This window comes from Cannabis sativa, chromosome 4 (assembly GCF_029168945.1).
Source record: "Cannabis sativa cultivar Pink pepper isolate KNU-18-1 chromosome 4, ASM2916894v1, whole genome shotgun sequence".
NCBI classification, from domain to species: domain Eukaryota; kingdom Viridiplantae; phylum Streptophyta; class Magnoliopsida; order Rosales; family Cannabaceae; genus Cannabis; species Cannabis sativa.
This window is the reverse complement of record NC_083604.1, coordinates 72,591,960-72,614,822: the sequence shown is the minus strand read 5'-3', so window position 1 is coordinate 72,614,822 and position 22,863 is coordinate 72,591,960. Positions and strand designations below refer to the sequence as shown.

Genomic DNA, 22,863 nt, shown 5'->3' with positions numbered 1-22,863 from the left:
ACAACAATAATAAAAATAATGAAAACAAAACGAAAATGAAATACAATGAAAATAATTGAAACCAGTTTCATCAATCAACCAAATAGAAATATAAACAATTTAACACACAATGCACAACAATGATCTAAAACAAAATCTAAGTATGTAAACCAGTTTCAAACATAGAAATAAAATAATAAAAAGAAACTTAAAATAAAAAAATATACAATAACATCATAAAATAGAGCACCCTCATTACAGAACCCTTAAAACTTGTAAAACCAGTTTCAAACTTATGAACCCTGTGAAACTATATTCGACACTATGATAACGAAATATAAATACTAAACAATAAAGTTAACTGAAACAAGTCATCGAAATTGGCATAATTGTCAGAGTTGCTGTCAGGATCGAGAAAGTCACCAGAGTTGCTGCCAGCGCTAAAAAAGTCATCGGAATTGGTATTATGACTGGAAAAATCATAAAAAAATACCAAGAAACCAATTTCTTGGAGATTTTTTTGGTAATTTTTCAAGTGACAATGCTAATTTTGACAAATTTTTTTGGAGTTAACTGTCGGTACCGAAAATGTCACTAGAGTAGCTGCCGGTGTCAGAAAAGTCATCAGAGTTGCTGCCAACGCTAGAAAAGTTGTCAGAATTGATATTGTCATCAGAAAAATCACCAAAAAAATCACCAAGAAATCAGTTTCTTGGTAATTTTTCTGACGACTATGCCAATTCTGATGACTTTTCTGAAATTTGCTGTCGGTGCCGAAAAAGTCGGCAGAGTAGCTGCTAGTGTCATAAAAGTCGTCAGAATTGGCATTGTCAACGAAAAAATAACTAAGAAAGTGGTTTCTTCATCAAGAAATTGGTTTCTTCATTAAGAAACCAACCGATTTCTTCTTCAAGAAACTAGTTTCTTGGTAATTTTTCAGTAATTTTTCTGGCAACAATGCCAATTTCGACGAATTCTCTGACGTCGACAACAACTCTGATGACTTTTTTGGCACCGACCACTACTCCGGTGATTTTTCGGCACCAGCAGCAAACCCCGTTGTTTTTTTCAACATCAGTAACAAATAAAACTACCTAAACAAATAGAAACATTAAATATGGGATTTAAAAACCTAATTTACATATATATGGCATATCAAATACCATAAAAAGACCTAAAAACAAAAAAAAAAATACCATATAAATTGGTCAAACTTAAATGTGTCATATTTATCATAAGAACCTTTAAAGAAACTCTGAGAGTGCTTGAAGATCCAATTTAATGGCTAGATGGAGCTTGCAAGCTTCACCAAAAAGAACTCCTTGAGACATCAGTTGGAATCATAATTTTTCACACTACTACAAAAACCCCCTTTAGAGGCAGTTTTTAAGCCCTTTCAGCGTCGGTTTTCGCAAAATTCGCTACCGACGCTGATCAGGGCGAAGCTAAAGGGTTTAAATGAACCGACGCCATATGTAGCGTAGCAACCGATGCCATAGGTACGCGAATTTCAGTTTTTTCAAATTTTTTTTTAAAATTTAATTATATAATTTTAATTACATTTTAATTATATATTTATTAATTTATATATTATTTTATTTAATTTAAATTACATATTTATTTTTTAAAATGTAAATTAAATATTATTTAAATTTAGGTAAATTACATAATTTAATTTCATAAAAGTAATTAAATATTACACAAACACTAATGTAAAATTAGTTAAAAATATTAATAAGTTAATAAATCTAACTACAAGTTAATCTATAAAAATTACTTAATGAAGAAAAATTCTTGGACCTTTCAACCTCAATCGTCACAGTGAATCACCGCCATCAATTGTTCTATCCACTTTCGCTGTAGTGGTAACAATTCTATTTTTGGATCGTATTGCTTCTTACCCCCAAACTGTTAAAAAAATTAAAAATTTATATTAGTTTATATATATGTATATTATATATTTGTTATTATAGAATTTATATACTATAATCAATAATTAAAACTTACAGCTTTTTGATCTTGTATGTAACGGCTGGGGTTGGTACGTGCGACGATGTCAGTGATATATTTCAAAACATAAAAACCACATTCTTGGCTTTTAGGTTGTCTTGGACAGTTTGCTTGGTTAATTTCTAGCCACGGGCCAAGATACTCATGTGCGTTCCCTATATACATGAATGCCCTGTTTTGGAAAATTATATTAGCATTTCAATTCGTTAGTTAATTTAAATTCGTTACATACGAAATCATTAAATTATTACCTTCCGATCATTTGTTCTATTTCTTCGGGAATTGGGCGGCCACTTACAGGGTTTAAATGGATAATTTTTCTTGGCGTAATCACCACTAGCGTCCAATGCATCCTAGAAAATTATATTGGAATATAAGTAAGATAGTATGAAAATAATTTGAAGACATAATATAGAAATGAACAATTAGCACTAAAGAATTTAATAAAGTTTACCCAATGTTCCAAGGAATAAAGAACATTTGGTGGTTGTTATTCATTAATGATAACCAATTAGCCAATCGTCTTGCCGCATCGTCAAAAGACTGACTCTTTTCTTCATCGGTGATCCCATGCACTATATGAGAAGCTCTGGGTCGTAAAACTTGAAAATTTTCCTCAGACCGTTGATGCTCTCCCATATGTGCCTGCCAAAAAAAGTGTTAGTGTCTTATAATAATTTGACTATAATTTGATATAAGGTTAATTAGATTAAAGAAGAGTATACATCATTCCAAACAGCATTCCCTGGTTGTCGATGTAGTCACACGTAGCAACCTGTTGCAAATCCTCTCCAGATAACGTGGTCTGGGTACGCGGTGCAATGAATCCTCGGAGGACAGGAATTGTGATTATATCACGTTTATCTTTGAGCCTCAGTAATTCACGAATCATCCATTTTAGCGAATTAGGGATCAACGCCATCTTCTCTTCCGTGAACAAGTCATCTTCCCGTGCACCATCGCCTTGTGGAGAAAGCATCGGAGCTTTCCCCTTCGACGCATCACGTCTTGAGGGCGGTTGAGCCAGTGTGTAAAGCCCGTTTAGTTTAATTTGGAAATTAGCAGTTAATCATGATTAATTATGGAAATTATTTATAGCCATTTAAATAGTTTATTATACTGTTATTTATGGGATTCAGAAATGCATGTTTATGTTATTCAGTAGTTTTCATATCTTGCATTTCCGGTGTCCGATGTTTGGCTCAGTAGAAATCACAACTTAGCATGTTAGTAGTTTGGGGCGGTTTATTAGACATTGGAAATGTCGGGAATGGCCGGGAATTTAGAATTTCCCAAAAATACCCCTTTAGTATGATTTATGTGGTTTTAAGGTGGAGGGGCAAAATGGTCTTTTTGCCCCATTAGTGTTTTGTCTTTTAGTGACTTGACTATTTGAAAATAATTGTTTATTTTATTTAATTATTGGCTGAAATGAAATATTATAAGTGGCTTTGATTTCATTTATTCATTTTACACAAATTACACTTAGAAAAAAATTACAAATTTTCAAACTCTCTCTCTCTTTTCCTCTCTCTCTCTCGGCTGTGCATGTGGGTGCAAAGAGCTGGATTTTTGCTCTGATTTTCAAGTGAATTCTCATCCAAATCTAAGCATTCTTCAAGCTAGGAGCCTGTAATCCGCCGCTCAGCTAAAGTTCCAGTCAGGTTGACCGGCACACCTGAATTCGGAATCCAAGTAAGATTAGTATAACAGTATGCATATGTAGATTACATGTTTAGCGTGCATGTAGGAAGCCTATTAGATTACATTAGTTATGTATGTTGGCTTCGAACCATCCAACCCTGTCACGTCGGTACAGGCTAGAGTATGACCAGCAGCCGGAGTATGACCGGTTCGACCGATCAGGCTGACAATTGGTTGGTGGTTCCGTACTATTGACGTATCCCGTCGGTACAGGCTGGAGTATGACCAGCAGCCGGAGTATGACCGGTTCGACCGATCAGGAGGATATAGTAACACGTCGGTACAGGCTGGAGTATGACCAGCAGCCGGAGTATGACCGGTCCGACCGATCAGGTTGTTACGTGTCAATAGTACTGTCCCTATGAAAGTTCAGAACTCGGTACCATGTTGGACATGGCGGTAGTGGCTCGATGCGTGTTGGACACGGCAGTAGCGGGACTCAGTATCGTGTTGGACACGGCAGTTAGGGTTATGATCAGGGGTATGGGCATCTGATCATAATCGGGATTATGTATGAGTATTATTATGCTTTTCTTACTGAGTTTGTCGACTCACAGTTCTACGTTTATGTGTAGGTAAAGGCAAGGCTAAAGCTGATGGACCGTGAGCGAGCTTGTGAAGATTGTACATGTCGGGGCGGTTAGGCCTGGAGCGTACGATCATCGGGACAGCGAGGCTGATTTTGTAACTGGTCGTTAGACGACATTTATTTTGTGTATCAGTTAAACAGTTAAATCTTTTTGTAAATGATTTTATAATCGGGATCCCGAGTATTTTGTAATATTATTTTATGAGTTTAATTAAAAAGCAAAAATTTTAATTAATCACGTTTTTCCATAAACCTCGTTGATTAGCAACGAGCTGCACAGCATGTTTAAAAATCACGTAATACGCCTATTTTATTTAGGGTGTTACAATTTGGTATCAGAGCCGCCAAATTGTCTTCCGAAGATCGTCACGACATGTATAATCATCATCAACAGTTAGCTCGTTTCACGGTTCAGTAAGCCTTTATTGCCTTAGTAGTTTATTTTATTCAGTTATGAAAAAGAAAAACTTGTTAGGAAGCATGTTAGTAGCCTGATAGTAGAATAGGCGCATGTTTCGTTTTTAATTTCCAAATTAAGCGGCATTAGTAAGCTCTCCTTGAATACGACCTGATATGCCAACTCTTGGTTTCGCAGGCGGTTAATCGGATGGACGCCGGGCGGACTCACCGGAGTCGTGGCAACTCCGTAGGGTCGAACCAAGGACGGGGAGCTCGGTTTCCCCCACCGTTAGGGGCCGAGGTAGAGGTCCCCGAGGCGGGGCTCGTGGTCGGGGTGATGAGAACCCGCCACGAGCCGCCCGTGCTCCCCTAGCCGATCAGGGAGCCCAGAATTGGGAGTTGCGGTTTGCGGAAATGCAAGCCCGGATCGAAGAGCAAGACCTCGAGATTCAGAGGTTGAGCCAGCAGGGTGCTCCTGCAGTTCCAGTGCCCGTAGTTCCAGTGGCACCTGCCCCTGCTGCCCAGGCCGAGATAGTGGTGGCGGCCCATAGATTGGAACCTTTGTACGAACGGTTCCGGAAGCAAGCACCTCCGGTTTTCCTGGGAGGTCCGGACGTGATGAAAGCCGAGCAGTGGCTGACGGTGATTACCAAGATCCTGAACTTTATGGGTGTCACCGGTAACGACAGAGTGGTGTGTGCCACTTTCCAGTTCCAGGAGGACACTGCAGTGCAGTGGGACATGGTGTCTCAGATCCATGACGTCACCACCATGACCTGGGAAAGGTTCCAGGAACTCTTCAACGCAAAGTACTACAACGAGGCGGTCAGAAGCGCCAAGAGGAAAGAGTTCGCTCACCTGACCCAGCGTGAGAATATGAGCGTCACTGAGTATACTACTCAGTTTGATCGGTTGGCGAGGTTAGCCTCGGGAATTGTGCCGACCGACTTCAGCAAGAAGGAGGAGTATCTGGACGGGTTGAATGCCAAGATTAGGCATGACTTGATGATCACCACGGACGACAGCACCACCTATGCTCAGATGGTGGAGAAGGCACTGCGAGCTGAGGGCGCAGTTGGGTGTATGTCGGAGTCAGCTAGTACTCCGGTGAGTGGCGGGGCTCCTACCCCTCCTGCATCAGGTTTTAGCAGGGGGAGTAGTGGTTCGGCCATTGATCAGAGGAAGAGAGCACCCACTGCTTCCGGTGGCTCGAGTCGAACAAGAGGTTCGGGGAACCAGAACAGAGGGAGTCGTCCTGGTGGTACTGAGACCCGATTCTCCTATCCCGAGTGCCCTAGCTGCAAGAGGCACCATCGGGGTGAGTGCAAAGGTCAGGGATGCTTTCACTGTGGCATGCTCGGACACTTCAAGAGGGACTGTCCCCAGCTCCGATCAGAGGCACCGAGAGCTCCAGCGATACCCACTCCAGCCAGGGTGTTCGCTATCACGCAGGCTGATGCAGATGCCAGCCCATCAGTTGTCACAGGTCAGCTTTCTATTAACAACTCGCTATATTCAGTGCTGTTTGATTCTGGGGCTACACATTCTTATGTGGCGGCCAGAGTCTTTAGTAAATTGGGTAGACCGTATGATAGATATGAATCAGGGTTTGGAACCCTATTACCTGGCGGAGAATTGGTTATCTCCAATAGGTGGATTAGGTCTATGCCGATCAGGATAGATGGTAGAGAGTTAAGTGCTGATCTGATAGAGATGAGTTTAGTCGAATTCGATATTATTTTAGGAATGGATTTCCTATCAAAATATTCGGCGAGCATTGATTGTAAAAGGAAGATGGTAATCTTCCAACCGGAAAGTGAAGAACCATTCGTGTTTGTTGGTTCAGTTCAGGGATCCCGGATCCCGGTGATTTCGGCCATGTCAGCTAGAGATTTGTTGCACGGCAGTTGTTTAGGGTTTCTGGCCGTGGTGGTGGACACCACTCGGCCAGACACCATTCGGCCAGAGGACATCAAAGTGGTTCGGGAATTTTTGGATGTTTTTCCCGAAGAACTTCCAGGGTTACCACCTCAGCGGGAGATTGACTTCGTGATAGACTTGGCACCAGGGGTGGAACCGGTTTCCAAAGCCCCATATAGAATGGCTCCAGCTGAACTTAAGGAATTAAAGATTCAGCTCCAAGGGTTGCTTGACATAGGGTTTATTCGGCCCAGTGTGTCACCACAGGGAGCCCGGTTTTGTTCGTCAAGAAGAAGGATGGATCTATGAGGATGTGCATCGACTACAGAGAATTGAACAAGCTGACGGTGAAGAATAAATATCCATTACCTAGGATCGATGATTTGTTCGATCAGCTTCAGGGGAAGACGGTCTTTTCTAAGATTGATCTCCGTTCGGGTTATCATCAGTTGAGAATCCGAGAGGAGGACATTCCGAAGACGGCTTTCCGCACTAGGTATGGACATTACGAATTTCTGGTTATGTCATTCGGACTAACCAATGCTCCTGCAGCATTCATGGACTTGATGAATAGAGTATTCAAGGATTTCCTCGATATCTGTGTGATTGTGTTTATCGACGACATCCTCGTGTACTCTCAATCAGAAGAGGAGCATGAGTTACATCTTCAGATGGTACTGCAACGACTTCGAGAACATAAGCTTTATGCCAAGTTCAAGAAATGTGAGTTCTGGCTATCTCAGGTGTCCTTTCTAGGGCACATTGTGAGCAAAGATGGGATCAAGGTGGATCCCAGGAAGATCGAATCCGTCAGGGATTGGCCGAGACCGAAGACAGTGACAGAGATCAGAAGCTTCTTAGGTTTAGCTGGGTACTACCGTAGGTTCGTGGAAGGGTTTTCAAAAATTTCAATGCCCCTAACCGAGCTCACAAAGAAGAATCAGCGATTTATTTGGTCAGACAAGTGCGAAGCTAGTTTTCAAGAGCTAAAGCGGAGGTTGATTACCGCTCCAGTGCTAGCTTTGCCTTCAGACAAGGAAAAGTTCGTAGTTTATTGTGACGCATCCAAACAGGGTTTGGGGTGTGTGTTGATGCAAGCCGATCGGGTCATCGCTTATGCCTCCCGTCAGTTAAAGGATTATGAACAGCGATACCCGACTCATGATCTAGAGTTGGCCGCGGTGGTTTTCGCATTGAAGATTTGGCGGCATTATCTTTATGGGGAAAAGTGTGAAATCTATACCGACCATAAAAGTCTCAAGTATTTCTTTACTCAGAAGGATTTGAATATGAGACAAAGGCGTTGGTTGGAATTAGTGAAAGATTACGACTGTGAAATCCTCTATCACCCCGGAAAAGCCAATGTAGTGGCCGATGCCCTGAGCAGAAAGGGTCCCGGGCAAGTAGCTAGTATGGTTCAGATCTCAGCTCAGCTAGCAGAGGATATGGTTAGATCCAGCATTGAGTTTGTGGTAGGTCTGCTTCACAACTTAACGCTGCAATCTGATCTATTGGAAAGAATAAAAGTCGCTCAGATGACAGATCCGGAGTTAGTGAAGATCCGAGATGAGGTGTTGGCTGGTCAAGCCAAGGACTTTTCAGTGTCAGACAGTGGGATGATTTTATATAAAGCGAGGGTTTGTGTTCCGAATAGTGTGGAACTTAGGAATGAGATCTTTGAGGAGGCTCATTCTACCCCGTATTCTCTGGATCCCGGCACCACCAAGATGTACCAAGATTTAAAACCGTACTTCTGGTGGAGCGGTATGAAGAAGAATTTGGTAGAATTCGTATCGAGATGCCTCACTTGTCAGCAGATTAAGGCTGAACATCAGAGACCAGCAGGGTTGTTGCAGCCTCTAACCCTACCAGAATGGAAATGGGAAGATATCACGATGGATTTTGTGGTCGGGTTGCCTAGGACCATGGGTTTATTTGATTCCATCTGGGTAGTGGTGGATCGATTTACGAAATCCGCTCATTTTCTGCCGTTTAGAACAACATTTACAGTGGATCAGTTGGCAGAATTGTATGTTAGAGAGATCGTAAGACTTCACGGGGTACCGAAGTCTATAGTTTCGGACAGGGATCCGAAATTCACCTCCAAATTTTGGCAAAGTTTGCAACGGGCAATGGGTACAAGGCTGAAATTTAGTACAGCATTCCATCCTCAGACAGATGGTCAGTCCGAAAGGACAATTCAGATATTGGAGGACATGTTGAGAGCCTGTGTTATGGACTTTGAAGGCTCATGGAATAAATATCTACCGTTGATAGAATTTTCTTACAACAACAGTTACCAGAGTACGACAGGGATGGCTCCCTATGAACTGTTATACGGTAGGAAATGTAGATCTCCTATCCACTGGGATGAGACAGGGGAGAGAAAATACTTAGGTCCAGAGTCAGTGCAACGGACCAATGAGGCGATAGAGAAGATAAAAGCTAGAATGCTTGCCTCACAGAGCAGACAGAAGAGTTACGCAGATCCGAAACGCAGAGATGTTGAGTTCCAAGTAGGGGAACATGTGTTCTTACGGGTATCTCCGATGAAGGGGATCAAACGTTTCGGGAAAAGAGGCAAGTTATGCCCTAGATTTACAGGACCTTTCGAGATTCTCGAGAAGATAGGTCAAGTGGCATATCGGTTAGCATTGCCTCCAGCCTTATAAGCAGTTCACAACGTATTCCATGTCTCGATGTTGAGAAAATACGTTTCAGATCCCTCTCATATACTCAGTTATGAGAGCCTTGAGCTACAGCCAGACATGACTTATGAGGAACAGCCAGTGCAGATCCTGGATAGAAAGGATAAAGTCCTTCGGAATAAGACCATAGCATTGGTCAAGGTTCTCTGGAGAAACAGCAAGGTGGAGGAGGCCACCTGGGAGCTAGAGTCAGATGTGAGAGCTCAATATCCAGAGTTATTCAGGTTAGATTTCGGGGACGAAATCCTTTTAAGGGGGATAATTGTAAAGCCCGCTTAGTTTAATTTGGAAATTAGCAGTTAATCATGATTAATTATGGAAATTATTTATAGCCATTTAAATATTTTATTATACTGTTATTTATGGGATTCAGAAATGCATGTTTATGTTATTCAGTAGTTTTCATATCTTGCATTTTCGGTGCCCGGTATTTTGGAACTCGGTGTTTGGCTCAGTAGAAATCACAACTTAGCATGTTAGTAGTTTGGGGCGGTTTATTAGATATTGGGAATGTCGGGAATGGCCAGGAATTTAGAATTTCCCAAAAATACCCCTTTAGTATGATTTATGTGGTTTTAAGGTGGAGGGGCAAAATGGTCTTTTTGCCCCATTAGTGTTTTGTCTTTTAGTGACTTGACTATTTGAAAATAATTGTTTATTTTATTTAATTATTGGCTGAAATGAAATATTATAAGTGGCTTTGATTTCATTTATTCATTTTACACAAATTACACTTAGAAAAAAATTACAAATTTTCAAACTCTCTCTCTCTTTTCCTCTCTCTCTCTCGGCTGTGCATGTGGGTGCAAAGAGCTGGATTTTTGCTCTGATTTTCAAGTGAATTCTCATCCAAATCTAAGCATTCTTCAAGCTAGGAGCCTGTAATCCGCCGCTCAGCTAAAGTTCCAGTCAGGTTGACCGGCACACCTGAATTCGGAATCCAGGTAAGATTAGTATAACAGTATGCATATGTAGATTACATGTTTAGCGTGCATGTAGGAAGCCTATTAGATTACATTAGTTATGTATGTTGGCTTCGAACCATCCAACCCTGTCACGTCGGTACAGGCTGGAGTATGACCAGCAGCCGGAGTATGACCGGTTCGACCGATCAGGCTGACACTTGGTTGGTGGTTCCGTACTATTGACGTATCCCGTCGGTACAGGCTGGAGTATGACCAGCAGCCGGAGTATGACCGGTTCGACCGATCAGGAGGATATAGTAACACGTCGGTACAGGCTGGAGTATGACCAGCAGCCGGAGTATGACCGGTCCGACCGATCAGGTTGTTACGTGTCAATAGTACCGTCCCTATGAACGTTCAGAACTCAGTACCATGTTGGACATGGCAGTAGTGGCTCAGTACCGTGTTGGACACGGCAGTAGCGGGACTCAGTATCGTGTTGGACACGGCAGTTAGGGTTATGATCAGGGGTATGGGCGTCTGATCATAACCGGGATTATGTATGAGTATTATTATGCTTTTCTTACTGAGTCTGTCGACTCACAGTTCTACGTTTATGTGTAGGTAAAGGCAAGGCTAAAGCTGATGGACCGTGAGCGAGCTTGTGAAGATTGTACATGTCGGGGCGGTTAGGCCTGGAGCGTACGATCATCGGGACAGCGAGGCTGATTTTGTAACTGGTCGTTAGACGACATTTATTTTGTGTATCAGTTAAACAGTTAAATCTTTTTGTAAATGATTTTATAATCGGGATCCCGAGTATTTTGTAATATTATTTTATGAGTTTAATTAAAAAGCAAAAATTTTAATTAATCACGTTTTTCCATAAACCTCGTTGATTAGCAACGAGCTGCACAGCATGTTTAAAAATCACGTAATACGCCTATTTTAGTTAGGGTGTTACACAGTGGACCCTAAACAAAACATAACATAATATATCAAATTTTATCCAAATTCTACTGAAATTTCGGCAGCATAACAGTTGTAATTGAATGGCCTGAAAAATTTTAAACATGCCTGTATAACGACAAATAACACATATATAACAGTAGTTTGTTCATCCATCCCACCGCAGCACAATATTCGCAGAACCTACTTCACTACGGATGAATATTGAAGATATTCAAACTCCACTAATCATTAAGAATTAATTTATAAGAGAAGTTACCTCGGTTGTTAGAATTAAGTGTTTAGGTCAAGGAAGGAACATCTGCGATACGTCCCTAACATATCTGCACCCTTCAATTGGGATTGGGATTTCAGCGTCCTCTTGCAGGATTTCTGACACCAGAATTCGGGCATGTGAATCATCGTAGTCCTGGCAGTGAACAGTGATTTTACCAACATGCTCGTACAAATACGCTCGGGCTACAATGTTGTCGATGTTGTCAGAGCAGAGATGTACTTGCTGATTAAGGGCCGCATGGTCATCAAAATTGTACTGGATACCTTGGTCGTTGGGGGAAATAAACTCCTCAGCATAAGTTTGTGGTTGTACCTCATCCTTAGGAGCGTATGGTTGTGGAACATACGCCTCACCAGCCACCTCTCCTTCTTCCTCTTGTTCGGCAGCGTTTCTCTGCTGCTTAAGGGATTGGACTTTGGCTTTTAATTTTTCAATCTCCTTCGCTTGCCGAGCCACAACATCAGACACTTCCCTTTTCTTCCTGCCGAACAGTTGAGATGCCCTGGTCAGGAACCTACAAATCATAAAATGCAAATTAGCTACGATTTTATTTGTGTAACTAAATAAATAACATTTCAAGTAATAGCATACCCAGTAGCCATGACACGTCCAGGATGCTCTGGTGTCCCGAGCGCCTGCGTCAGGATATCGTTTTGGCCCTGGACCTGAATATTTCCCTGACTAAGCTTCTCATCTAATTGAGCCTAATGCACGCATATATTCAAGCAATTAGTATATGAATTATATACACTAACTCATGAGTAGAACTCAATTAAGGATTAATATATACTTACTATCTTCTCTGCAATTTCCTTGTCGTAATCAGTGACAAGTTTTCGACTCTTGGTGCGAGATTTAATCCAAACACGGTGGCGGGGGGGATCTGAAACTTCAAGATCCTTTTTCTACATCACGTTATAACAATTAAATGAGTACCAATTAAATTTTATAGCAAATTATAACACATTAAATTTTAAGCATTACTTACCACAGCTTCCCGTACGTTCACCATTCCACTCCGACCACTATGATGTCTGGATTGAATTTTCGATGAACGTTCACGTTGCACCTTACTCAATTCCTACAATGCCAAAAAAATACATTAGATATATGTACTTGTATTTAAGAGTTTATCTTAGTGTTAATATAATTAGCGTACCTGAAATTCAGGAGTTAGTCGACTTTCAACAAAAGTGCACCAATCAGCAGCGTCGACCTCGGGGTGCTTTACAGGGACTTGGGCCAGTCGTCCCAGATCCTTCTCTTGCAACGCGGGCATTATGATGTCTTTTGTCATCCTATTCTTGAAGTCTTTCATTAACTTCCCAGCTAGGATGAGACAATCATGTTTGAAGGAGTCCGGCACAATGAACCCCGTCTAGTTTGAAGGGAAACAAACACGGTTAGAGTGAACATTTGAATTAATAGAAAAACAAATCAAAATTCTAACAAATAACAGCTTACTTGTATGTTGTTCTAAACTTTATTTTTCAGAGTCGGGTTGACTCCTTTCCAGTTTTTATAGGACAACCCTATCGTCTGCCGGCATCTGACACCTAGAGTGGATACGAGCTTAGCATAGATTTTCCCGCAGTATTGTCATTTGTCATTAACCTCGAGGGCCACTCTTTTGCCTTGATCCATTAGCTTGGATATTTCATTCATTTGAGTAGGCCCTCTTGTAGGTATTACTGTTGGACACTCTGCCTCTGGGTCTGAATCAGATCCTGAACTCGAGTTGGCCATATCTACACCATTAACAAACAAAATTGATAATCATGCTACTAACACTAAATTCTACCGAAATTTGATCCAAATTCTACCGAAATTTTGGCAGCATAACGGCTGTAATTGGACGTTCCCAAAAATTTTAAAAGTGCCTAAAGTAACAGACAAAACAAATATAACAATACAGAACAAAGAAACTAACATAAACAATACAAAATTTATCCACCAATCCGACCGCAGTACATGTATTCGCAGAACCTACTTCACTACAGATGAATATTTAAGATATTCAAACTCAACTAAGTATGCATTGATAATTAATTATAATAACAAAATGTTAGCGGATGGATATACCTATTGCAAATCCGATCAACACCGAAATATGTCGATCGACTCTCAAATATTAGCACACAACCTATAACATAATGCAATATACAACCAAATTAAAATTTTAATTATTAAATTACTTACTAGTTATTAAACAAAGTAGCAAGTTACTAGTTACTAATTTCCATAGTTAATTTTTTTAAAAAATAACATATACATATATATACATATATAATCAATTAAATATCACACTACCATTATTTTAAAAACTTTAACTCTAAACTAATTAAATTCCTATTACCTCTCATTCTCATTCACAACAAATATATATACAATACAAATACACAAAATACACAAATAGTATATACACAATACATATACACACAATATATATATAAACACATATTCAATAATAAAATACAAAATATATACATATATATTATATATCAAGTAAATAAATATTTACCTTATAAACGTAATCCGGCGACAAATTGCGACCAAAAATCCGGCCACCTATAGCACACACAATATAATATTAATAAAATGAAAAAATCCTAAAAAAAAATTTACAAAAACGAAGTAATACCAATGTACATTAATAAAATGAACAGAAATCATATTTATACCTTAATGAACGTTGAGATTAAACGATTTCTCCGCTAAAATCGGTGGTCGGAGTTAAACCACCACTTTTTTTTAAAATAGGTTCGGGTGCAGTGTAAATTGGTGAAAAAACAAAACTTTTTTAGTGTATGGGATTAGATATTGAAAATAGAAACTTTTAAGACAAAAATGAGGTGAAATGGTGAAGAAATGAGAAAGATATGGGGGGTTTTTAGAGGTGGTTGGCGAGGGTTTTCGTGGGTTTTCTCTGCTATAGAAGTGGCTGGTATATGCTAGAGAAGAAGAAGTGAGGAAGAAGAAGAAGACGATGCAGAGGTTATTCAGTGGAAACCCTATGCCGTCGGTTCTTTGCTAGGAACCGACGGCATAGGGTCTTCCAAAAACCCTAAAAAATTCCCAATTTCCAACCGACGGGATAGGGTTTATTAATATATATATACCTACGGTTTTTACCAAAAAACTGCCTCTAAATGTCAATTTCGAATCAGGTGGGTGTTTTCACACCCTTTAGCTTCCCTTTTTATAAATTGGGTTAAAAAAAGGGAAGCTAGAGGCCCATATTGTAGTAGTGTCAACTTTTCAGATGCCATAATCTAATTAGTTGATAAAAAAGAAACTATAGCCAAAATATGGAAGAAGTTAAAGGAAATATTTCAACAAAAATCTCTCACAAACAATATATTCTTGAAAGAAAGAATATTTGAATTCAAGATAAGTCCATCCAAATCTTTTAATCAAAACATGGATGAATTTTTGAAGATGCATATTGAATTAGCAAACTCAGGGGAAAATGAGACCTAAAGTGATGAGAACCAAACCATCATTATATTAAATTTCTTACTAGATTCATGTATGGAGGTAAAGACAGCCATAAAGTATGGAAGAGCATCAATTCTTATAGATGAAGTGATTTCTTCCTTAAAGTTAATAGACTTGGAAATGTGGAATGAAAAACCTAAAAGTTCAAAAGGCTGAATTGTGAGCATTTTGGTTAAGGCAAAGTATAAAGGTAGAAAACCTAACCCTAATCGAGGAAGAAGCTAAAGCAGGGGGCCTACAAGGGGAAACAACAGTCAGGGCAAAGGCATGTCACAAGAGCCTAAAGATCTAATGGATGCTTCTACTGTGGAAAGCTTGGACATATGATAAATGATTGTTATTTCTGGAAGAAAATAAACAAATACAAAAATGAAGGACAAGATTCAAATACTCAGAGATAAAATCACCACTCAAACAAGTACACGGAGAAAGAGGATGCCAACTACTCTAGTGGTTGTGATAGTGATGGAGAACTCTATTTGGCAGCATCATCTTTAAAAGATGATTGGATCACTGACTCAGAGTGTATTTTCTACATGATAAATTCTAGACTGTTCTTAATAGACTACAAAGACTCAACAGGTGGAAATATAATATTGAGAAACAATCAGGCATGTCAAATACAAGGCTTAGGTAACATTAATTTTAAAATATTTGATGGTATTGTAAGAACACTAACAAGTGTAAGATATGTGCTTAGTATTATTAGAAACATACTATATGTAAGTGTGTTAGATGACTTGGGTATTGTGAGTAAAGTTGAATTAGGTATTATAGGGATAAGCAAAGGTTCCATAACCATAATCAAAGGCCAAAAACTTGAAGGACTCTATTACCTAAAAGGAGAGCCAATTAAACATTGTAACAACATTGTGATCCATGCACCAAAAGACTAGAAAAAAATATTGTGGCATCGGAAACTTGGTCACATCAGTAAAAATAAAAAGGGATTAGAGATCATGAATGAACAAAACTTGTTAGGTAAGAACAAGGTAAGTAAAATTGATTTTTGTAAATCATACATCCTAGAAAAGCATCATGGGTTTAAATTTAAAATTGGGATTCACCAAACTAAACAAATATTTGAGTATGTTCATTCAGATCTTTGAGGTGTAGAGAAACCCCAACTCATGGCGGTCACATGGACATAGCCTTAATATTGGGGTGAACCTCTAAAAAACTCGGTGTTATTCTTTCCCTTTTACTTTCTATCTTTCTGTTTATTGTGTGTGAATCTTCAAGATCGATTTAGATCTTGAAGATCAGTGCCGTGTGTGTGAATCTGATTTGTGTTTCTCTCAGTGTGCTCTTGAATGTGTGTTTGCTAGGGTTTCGAGGGTTTGGGTGAATCGAATGAATGTTCGTGATTGATTTCTCTTGGGGTTATATATGTTTGTGCAAATCCAAAACTGTGTTGTTTTGGGAAGGTGTAAAGTGCATGCTTATTCCGCAAGCACAAGGAAAGGTCAAAATATATTGATGAATATTTTGTTGGTGTAGGGTACAGTTTGGTAAATTCCTACACTGACCAAAAAAAGAAGAGGGAGATTATTAATTAGCATTGGAATCAATATATGCCATATAATTAATATATCGATCAAAACTCTGATTAGTTCAAACAATATTAGCTAGGGCCATTTATAGCTGTACAATAACGTGTAGAGCATTATCCAACTTGCGAAAAGACAAAGTCTTGAAACGTAGCTGGCTAATTGACTTATTTTAAACTAAAGCACTAATGCCGGAATCGGATATATGACTTGGAAAACTTATTCAATAATGATCATAACTAATTCGATATTGGATATCCCTATAGCTTATATATGTGTATGTATGATAATATGGGGTGAAGTTGAGATTTGTTTAAATATTGTTGGTCCATATATATCAGCAGCTGCAACCAATTTTACAAAGATGATCAGTAGTGGTGGTTGTGATTTGTGATTGATTAAAATGGGTTTGTTCTCGTCGACGCCTTATTACCAATACGCAAGAGCATCCGAACACCATTACTCCCATGGAACTCCCAACCATTACCAATATTATTACAATATTCTTCTTCTGCTTCCCATCGTAAGACTTCTCATTCTCTTCTTTCTTACCAGTACTACTCCTGCATGCGCAGCATATATATATATCATGATGATACAATTAATCCATCTTTATTCCTTTAAATTGACATATATATATATATATATATATATATATTTGTATATGGATTTTTGAAATATATTTATTAAGTGTACACATTTCACAATCTCTACTATAGTCTGCTTAGAACAAAAATATATTTTTCCTTATTAACATTTTATTATGTACTTAATTTCATTATATACTGATCAAATACATTTATTATAAATAAATATGTAACTATAGTCATCATCATCATGATGCATATGAGTAATTGATGTGTGTAAATATATAGATGTTATATATATATTAGTAATATTAGTGCCTAACGATTATACTTTCATGAATTAATACAATATATTTATATGCAGATTTAGAATTATTACCTGGTGGTTTGTAAGTCGTTAGCACAAAAAGTAAGATCCACATCGGCAGATAGGCAGGCGAAAGTATTATTAGTGGAAGAAGAAGAAGAGTGAGCCAAAGGGCACAAGCCTTGAAAGAAGTTCAAATAGCCAGTCAAACCTGAGCAATAGTCCTCGTGCAATTGAGCTTGGCAATCCACCATGTTACAACCCACACACTCATCTTCATGCATAACACGTAGCACTTGGGGACACTTTTTGTTGAGATCGGTTGTGCAACCAATAGATCTACAATCTCTTCCTTTCCCACCCTTGGGAACCACAACCATCGGAAGATTATATCCCGTTGCAACACTCACAAGATAAGTCAATTGGCCATCGCCCATACCCATGGTGTTGAAAATTGCCAAAGTAGTGGTTAGTGGTACTGTACTGGATGTTGAGCTTGAGCTAGGGCATTCCATGGTAGTAGATGATCCGCAATCTCCAGTTACACACGAGAATTGGCCTTGTAATGAATATGTGCATAGAGTTCGACCCCATACGAAACCTGACCACCCTGGTGGAATAACCACTGTCTTTGCCTCTCCTGGCCTTAGTGAGAAACCAGTATTAATATTATTGTTGGAGAGTTGAGGAGAGCTTGGTTTTGATTGTATGACTGGCCAAATATTGTTGCTGCATGAGTTTTTGATTCTCAAGAATGTTGGAGGAGTACTCATGATCAAACCAGCTGTGCATATATATATGTAGCCATCATATATATATTTTATATATATTGCATGCAGATTATAATTTGATCTTCAAAATGAAAATTAAAACGAGAGAGATCTATTATTAATACATCTATATATATATAACTAACTGTATGTACGTGACAAATTCAAAATACAAAAGTTTAATTATAGTACCTGATGATATTGAGAATAATTGCAAGGAATTGATGCAAAATAGGAATAAGCCAACTCCACGGTCACTTCGGCTAGTACACATTACAAACCTTGTCGGAGAAAACAAAGAGTTTCAACCCTTAATTAATTTGTTGGAGGAGTTAGAAATAAAACCAAAGTGAGAGAGTGAAGACTTGCTCCACACGTATTTGTGTATATAGCTACACCCTCGAAAGATGACTTCCTTCCTTTATTACAACTATGCCCTTTTTGTATCCTCTACACGTCACGTGTAGGTATTTGGTAAATCTCGACCTTCTATTTCAACTTATATCTCCATCATCGCATCTGAAATAAGATAGAATATTAATCATTTGAGAAGTGTTACCAACACTCTTTTATTATAACCTCTTACTTAATTTTTGTGTTCAAAAACACACATATTTTTTTTAATTGCATTGTTCGTTGTTATGCTTACAACATTATTCTTATAAATTTTTAAATAGTTTACGGTGTCAAAAATATGTTTGAAGTTTTTTGAACTATTTGGAACTCTATTTTCAATACTGTAAATTATCCGAAATTTTTTAAAATTTACAGCGATAATACTGTAACCATAACGAATACCGCTATGAGAAAAATTAAAAAAAAAATATTTTGGCATGTAATTTCAGACATGAAGGTTGACTAAAAAATTTTAATAGGAAATTGTAATTAGCACTCCTCATTTAATTATTTTTTTCGAACTTTTTCACGACAGTGTCCTTTATATTTAAAATATATTTCTATAAATTTTTAAAACTTTTTGAATAGTTACCATACCATAATCTGAATTAATAATGAACACTATCAAATTAACGTTGTAATGAGCACTTTTCAAGTTATGTCAAATTGATTAAAATTAAAAGTGAGTATTAGTATAATTTAATATCGAATCTCGTATAAATTTTAATTTAATAACTGTGATAAAAATTTATAGTTGTATAATCACCCATAAAGATATATCTCATGATGGTTAGCGCCATTATTGTCTAATAGTGTTGAACACATTCTTGATTCTGTTACTTAACTGTGACAGTTAGTAGTTATAGAAGTTAGTGGTTTATTTTCTGTTTTCATTTTTTGTTATGATTTAGACTTGTAATTACTTTGTGTTATTAAATAAAGCTCGAGCTACTTTGGTTGAGTAATGCTCTTCATTCTTTCTCTTGTTCATTTTCTGTTCAACTGGTTTTGGCTCTTGCCTTTTCTTCTCTGAAGCCCTTACCTTCTACATGGTATCATCGTCCATCTGACTTGCGTCTAGGGAATCTTCCTCCTTTGATCCTCAAACTAAGGTTCCCACTATACATGCTGCTCTAAATCCTACATGGAATTCATTCTCCAATTCTCTTTCTTCTTCCCTTACACACAAGCTCGATCGTAACAATTACCTATCTTGGAAATCTCAGGTTGTTCCCACGGTAATTGATCACGATCTTGATCAAATATTGTTCTCTGATGTCACTCCTCCAGGCAATCTGGTTACTGGTGCCCCTAACCCCAAATATGTACAATGGAAAAAAGAAAGATCAATTGCTCCTATCTTGGTTGTGATCATCGATGTCAGAATTAATTCTTGCTTCAATGGCTACTCTGAATTCCTCATAAGTGTGCTCTTTAACAAAGGTTCTCTAGCCAAATCAAAGCTCGTCTCCTTCAGCTCAAAGGCCAATTCTTGCATCTTCAAAAAGTAAATATCTCGATTTCTTATTATGTTAATAAAGCTCAGGCGATAGCTGATGCGTTATCCATTGCTGGTTCACCAATTACCAATCAAGATCTGGTGTTGCATCTTCTCAACGGTTTGGGACTTGAGTTTAACTCTGTTGTCTCAAGCATCACATATCGTAGTGATCTGTTATTATTTGAAGAAGTGCAAGCTCTTCTTCTCTCACATGAAACACGGCTTGAGCATCATAATTCAGTTGTTGATCTGTCTTTGATGCTGCAAGCAAATCTTACATTCCGGCAATCAAGAAATGGGAATTCTTGTTCCTATGGTCGTGTTGTGGATCATGGAAACACAACTGACAAAAATTGCACTTGTTCATGTGGACGTGCAACAGGAAATCAGTTGCTCTGTCAAGTTTATCTTTGAACAGGGCACACTGATGCTGTTTATCACTATCGATTTGATGAAAATAGGGTTACCCCTAAATATGGTAACTTCACTCAAGCTCATTTAACTGAATCTGACATTCCTTATGATCCACAGGCACCTCTCACCACTACGATTCTTGAGATTGGTAATGATGAATCTTGGTATGTCGACATTGGCGCCACAGACCATGTGGACAATGACATGGCTCATCTTGATACTGCTGCACCATACAAGGGCACTGAAACTATGGGCGTGATCAATGGTAAGAAATTGGCCATTTCAAGCATTGGTCAATCCACCTTCCTTTCCCTACTAAACACTCATTCTTTACGCATAAATTTTGTTCTTCATGTTCCTTCCATGAAAAAGAATCTTAATAGTGTTTCTCAACTAACTAATGATAATGATGTCTTTCTTGAATTTCACAAATCCTGTTGTTTTTTCATAGAAAAACTCACAGGGACAGTGCTGCTTGAAGGCAAAGCTAAGGGAGGTCTATACCAGCTTGGTGATCACCCCAACTCCTCCATTCAGTGTCATCTTACAACATTTTCCAATGACTCTATAAAGCATTATAATTGTATGTGTAATTATCATTTGAAAAATCTTGTTACTTCTTGTACTAATCAAGAAATCAATAAAATTAACATTGTTTCTCATTTATCTCAGTTTCCTAGTCAAGCTTTTAATGTTTCAAAATTAAATGACATAAATAACTCGCATTGTAAATTCGGTCATCCAGGAAACAATACCTCGGCTAAAAAATTTCCATAGATTCCACACACTGGCTCACTGAAAAATTTGCAATTTTGCAAAGCCTGTCACCAAGGCAAAAGCCACAAGCTTCCCTTTCCCTCTTCCAACAGTAGTGTCACTCAACCTTTGGCTCTAATTCATACAGACTTATGGGATCCATCTCACATCATCTCAAAAAAAGGCTTTAAATACTATGTCAATTTCCTTGATGATTATAGTAGATATTGCTGGATATTTTCCATGACTTTGAAAGGACAAGCCTTTGATGTCTTTATAAAATTTAAGAGTCTAGTTAAGAAACAATTTGGTTTACCCATTAAGAGTGTGCAAGCAGATTGGGGAGGTGAGTATAGACTATTTGCTCATTTTTTATATGACCAAGGCATCCATTTTAGCATCCTTGTCCTAGAACAAGTGAGCAAAATGGAAGGGTTGAACGCAAGCATAGACACACATCACAGAGATAGGTTTAACATTATTAGCTCAAGCTGGTCTTGGAATGGAATATTGGTGGCATGCTGTGGCATCTGATGTGTTTACCATAAACAGGCTCTGTTACGAAAATTTTGTTTATTACGCAAGTGTACGCAATCAAATAGTATCTCACACAAGTGAGGTTGAACCATAGGGAATTGGATTAAGTACTACTAAACTATACTTATGATTCTATTTGGTAAAATAATAAGTTTGCAATTTGAAAGTAAATAACTCAAAAAATTAAAGAGAAAATAAACGAAGATTAATCAAGATGAGAGATTAGGGAGGTGAATCTTGTTGATAAGTTACCAATGTTAATACATAATTGCTATCCTTATCTCAATGTGAATGACAGATTATAAATTAACCTAACTCTTTTCAGATCTTTTAGGTTCTAAATAATATGTTCTCTAATTAACTTCTTAATTAAATCAACACAAAATCAGCATTAAGCAATAATCTATTCGTCACTGAGGCTATGTAAATACTTTCGTTTCACATCAAAACCTAGACTATCCAAATTTTAGCATTCTCAATTCTCACTTTTCAGATTTCGAATTGAGATCATTAAACATGTAAAAGGTGATCAAGCTTGCACATGGAATTAAACACAAATATAGATAGTATTCACACATAAGATGAAGGAACGACAACTATTTATTAACTAGGCATAAACTTAAACAACATTCATCATCCTCCCTTATTGGGAAATTTAGTTCAACATAACTCTAAAAACATCCATGATTAATTCAGAACCAAAAACAAACATAAAGAAGAAATTAAGGATAAAAGAAAGAAACTAGAAGGTGATATCGCTCCGGGTCTTAAAGATAGCTTCCTCTCCACTTGCATCCACTATTTAGGTCTATTTCTGCTTGCTTTGACCTTCAGTGTCGTATTCCTTATATAAGGATGAGAAGTGTGCCTCCAATTGAGATAAAAAATCGAAATTAGGTCAAATCTGTGACTTCCGTACCAAGTCGCGACCAGCATTTAAGCTGGTCGCGACTACAGGCGAAACTCGAAAAACTGAGTTTCTGCCAATTCTCGAAGTCGCGACCAGGGTCGCGACCAAAAAAAAGGGTCGCGACCTGGCTCTCTGGAGGTCGCGACTACTGATGCGTCTGGAGCTGAATTTTCCAAT

General features: G+C 38.3%; 1 protein-coding gene across 1 annotated transcript; it reads right to left on the bottom strand.

Annotated features, from left to right (window-relative positions):
• Window positions 1-15,722: 15,722 nt before the first annotated feature.
• LOC115713733 (PR5-like receptor kinase) lies at window positions 15,723-17,845 on the bottom strand. Its single transcript, XM_061113969.1, has 3 exons — window positions 17,475-17,845; window positions 16,942-17,071; window positions 15,723-15,794 (listed from the first exon to the last, which is right to left on the bottom strand). Exons 1-3 carry the CDS (start codon window positions 17,843-17,845, stop codon window positions 15,723-15,725), a joined length of 573 nt encoding a protein of 190 aa, XP_060969952.1.
• Window positions 17,846-22,863: the final 5,018 nt, after the last annotated feature.

What these genes read in the sequence shown, in the direction of transcription:
- LOC115713733 (XM_061113969.1), bottom strand. Translation starts at nt 17,845, where the DNA reads ATGGGTATGGGCGATGGCCAATTGACTTATCTTGTGAGTGTTGCAACG. An exon ending in AACGACTTACAAACCACCAG is followed by an intron (nt 17,072 to 17,474) that starts GTAATAATTCTA and finishes CTGCGCATGCAG; the next exon opens with GAGTAGTACTGGTAAGAAAG. An exon ending in TCGGATGCTCTTGCGTATTG is followed by an intron (nt 15,795 to 16,941) that starts GTAATAAGGCGT and finishes CTCTCCTTTTAG; the next exon opens with GTAATAGAGTCCTTCAAGTT.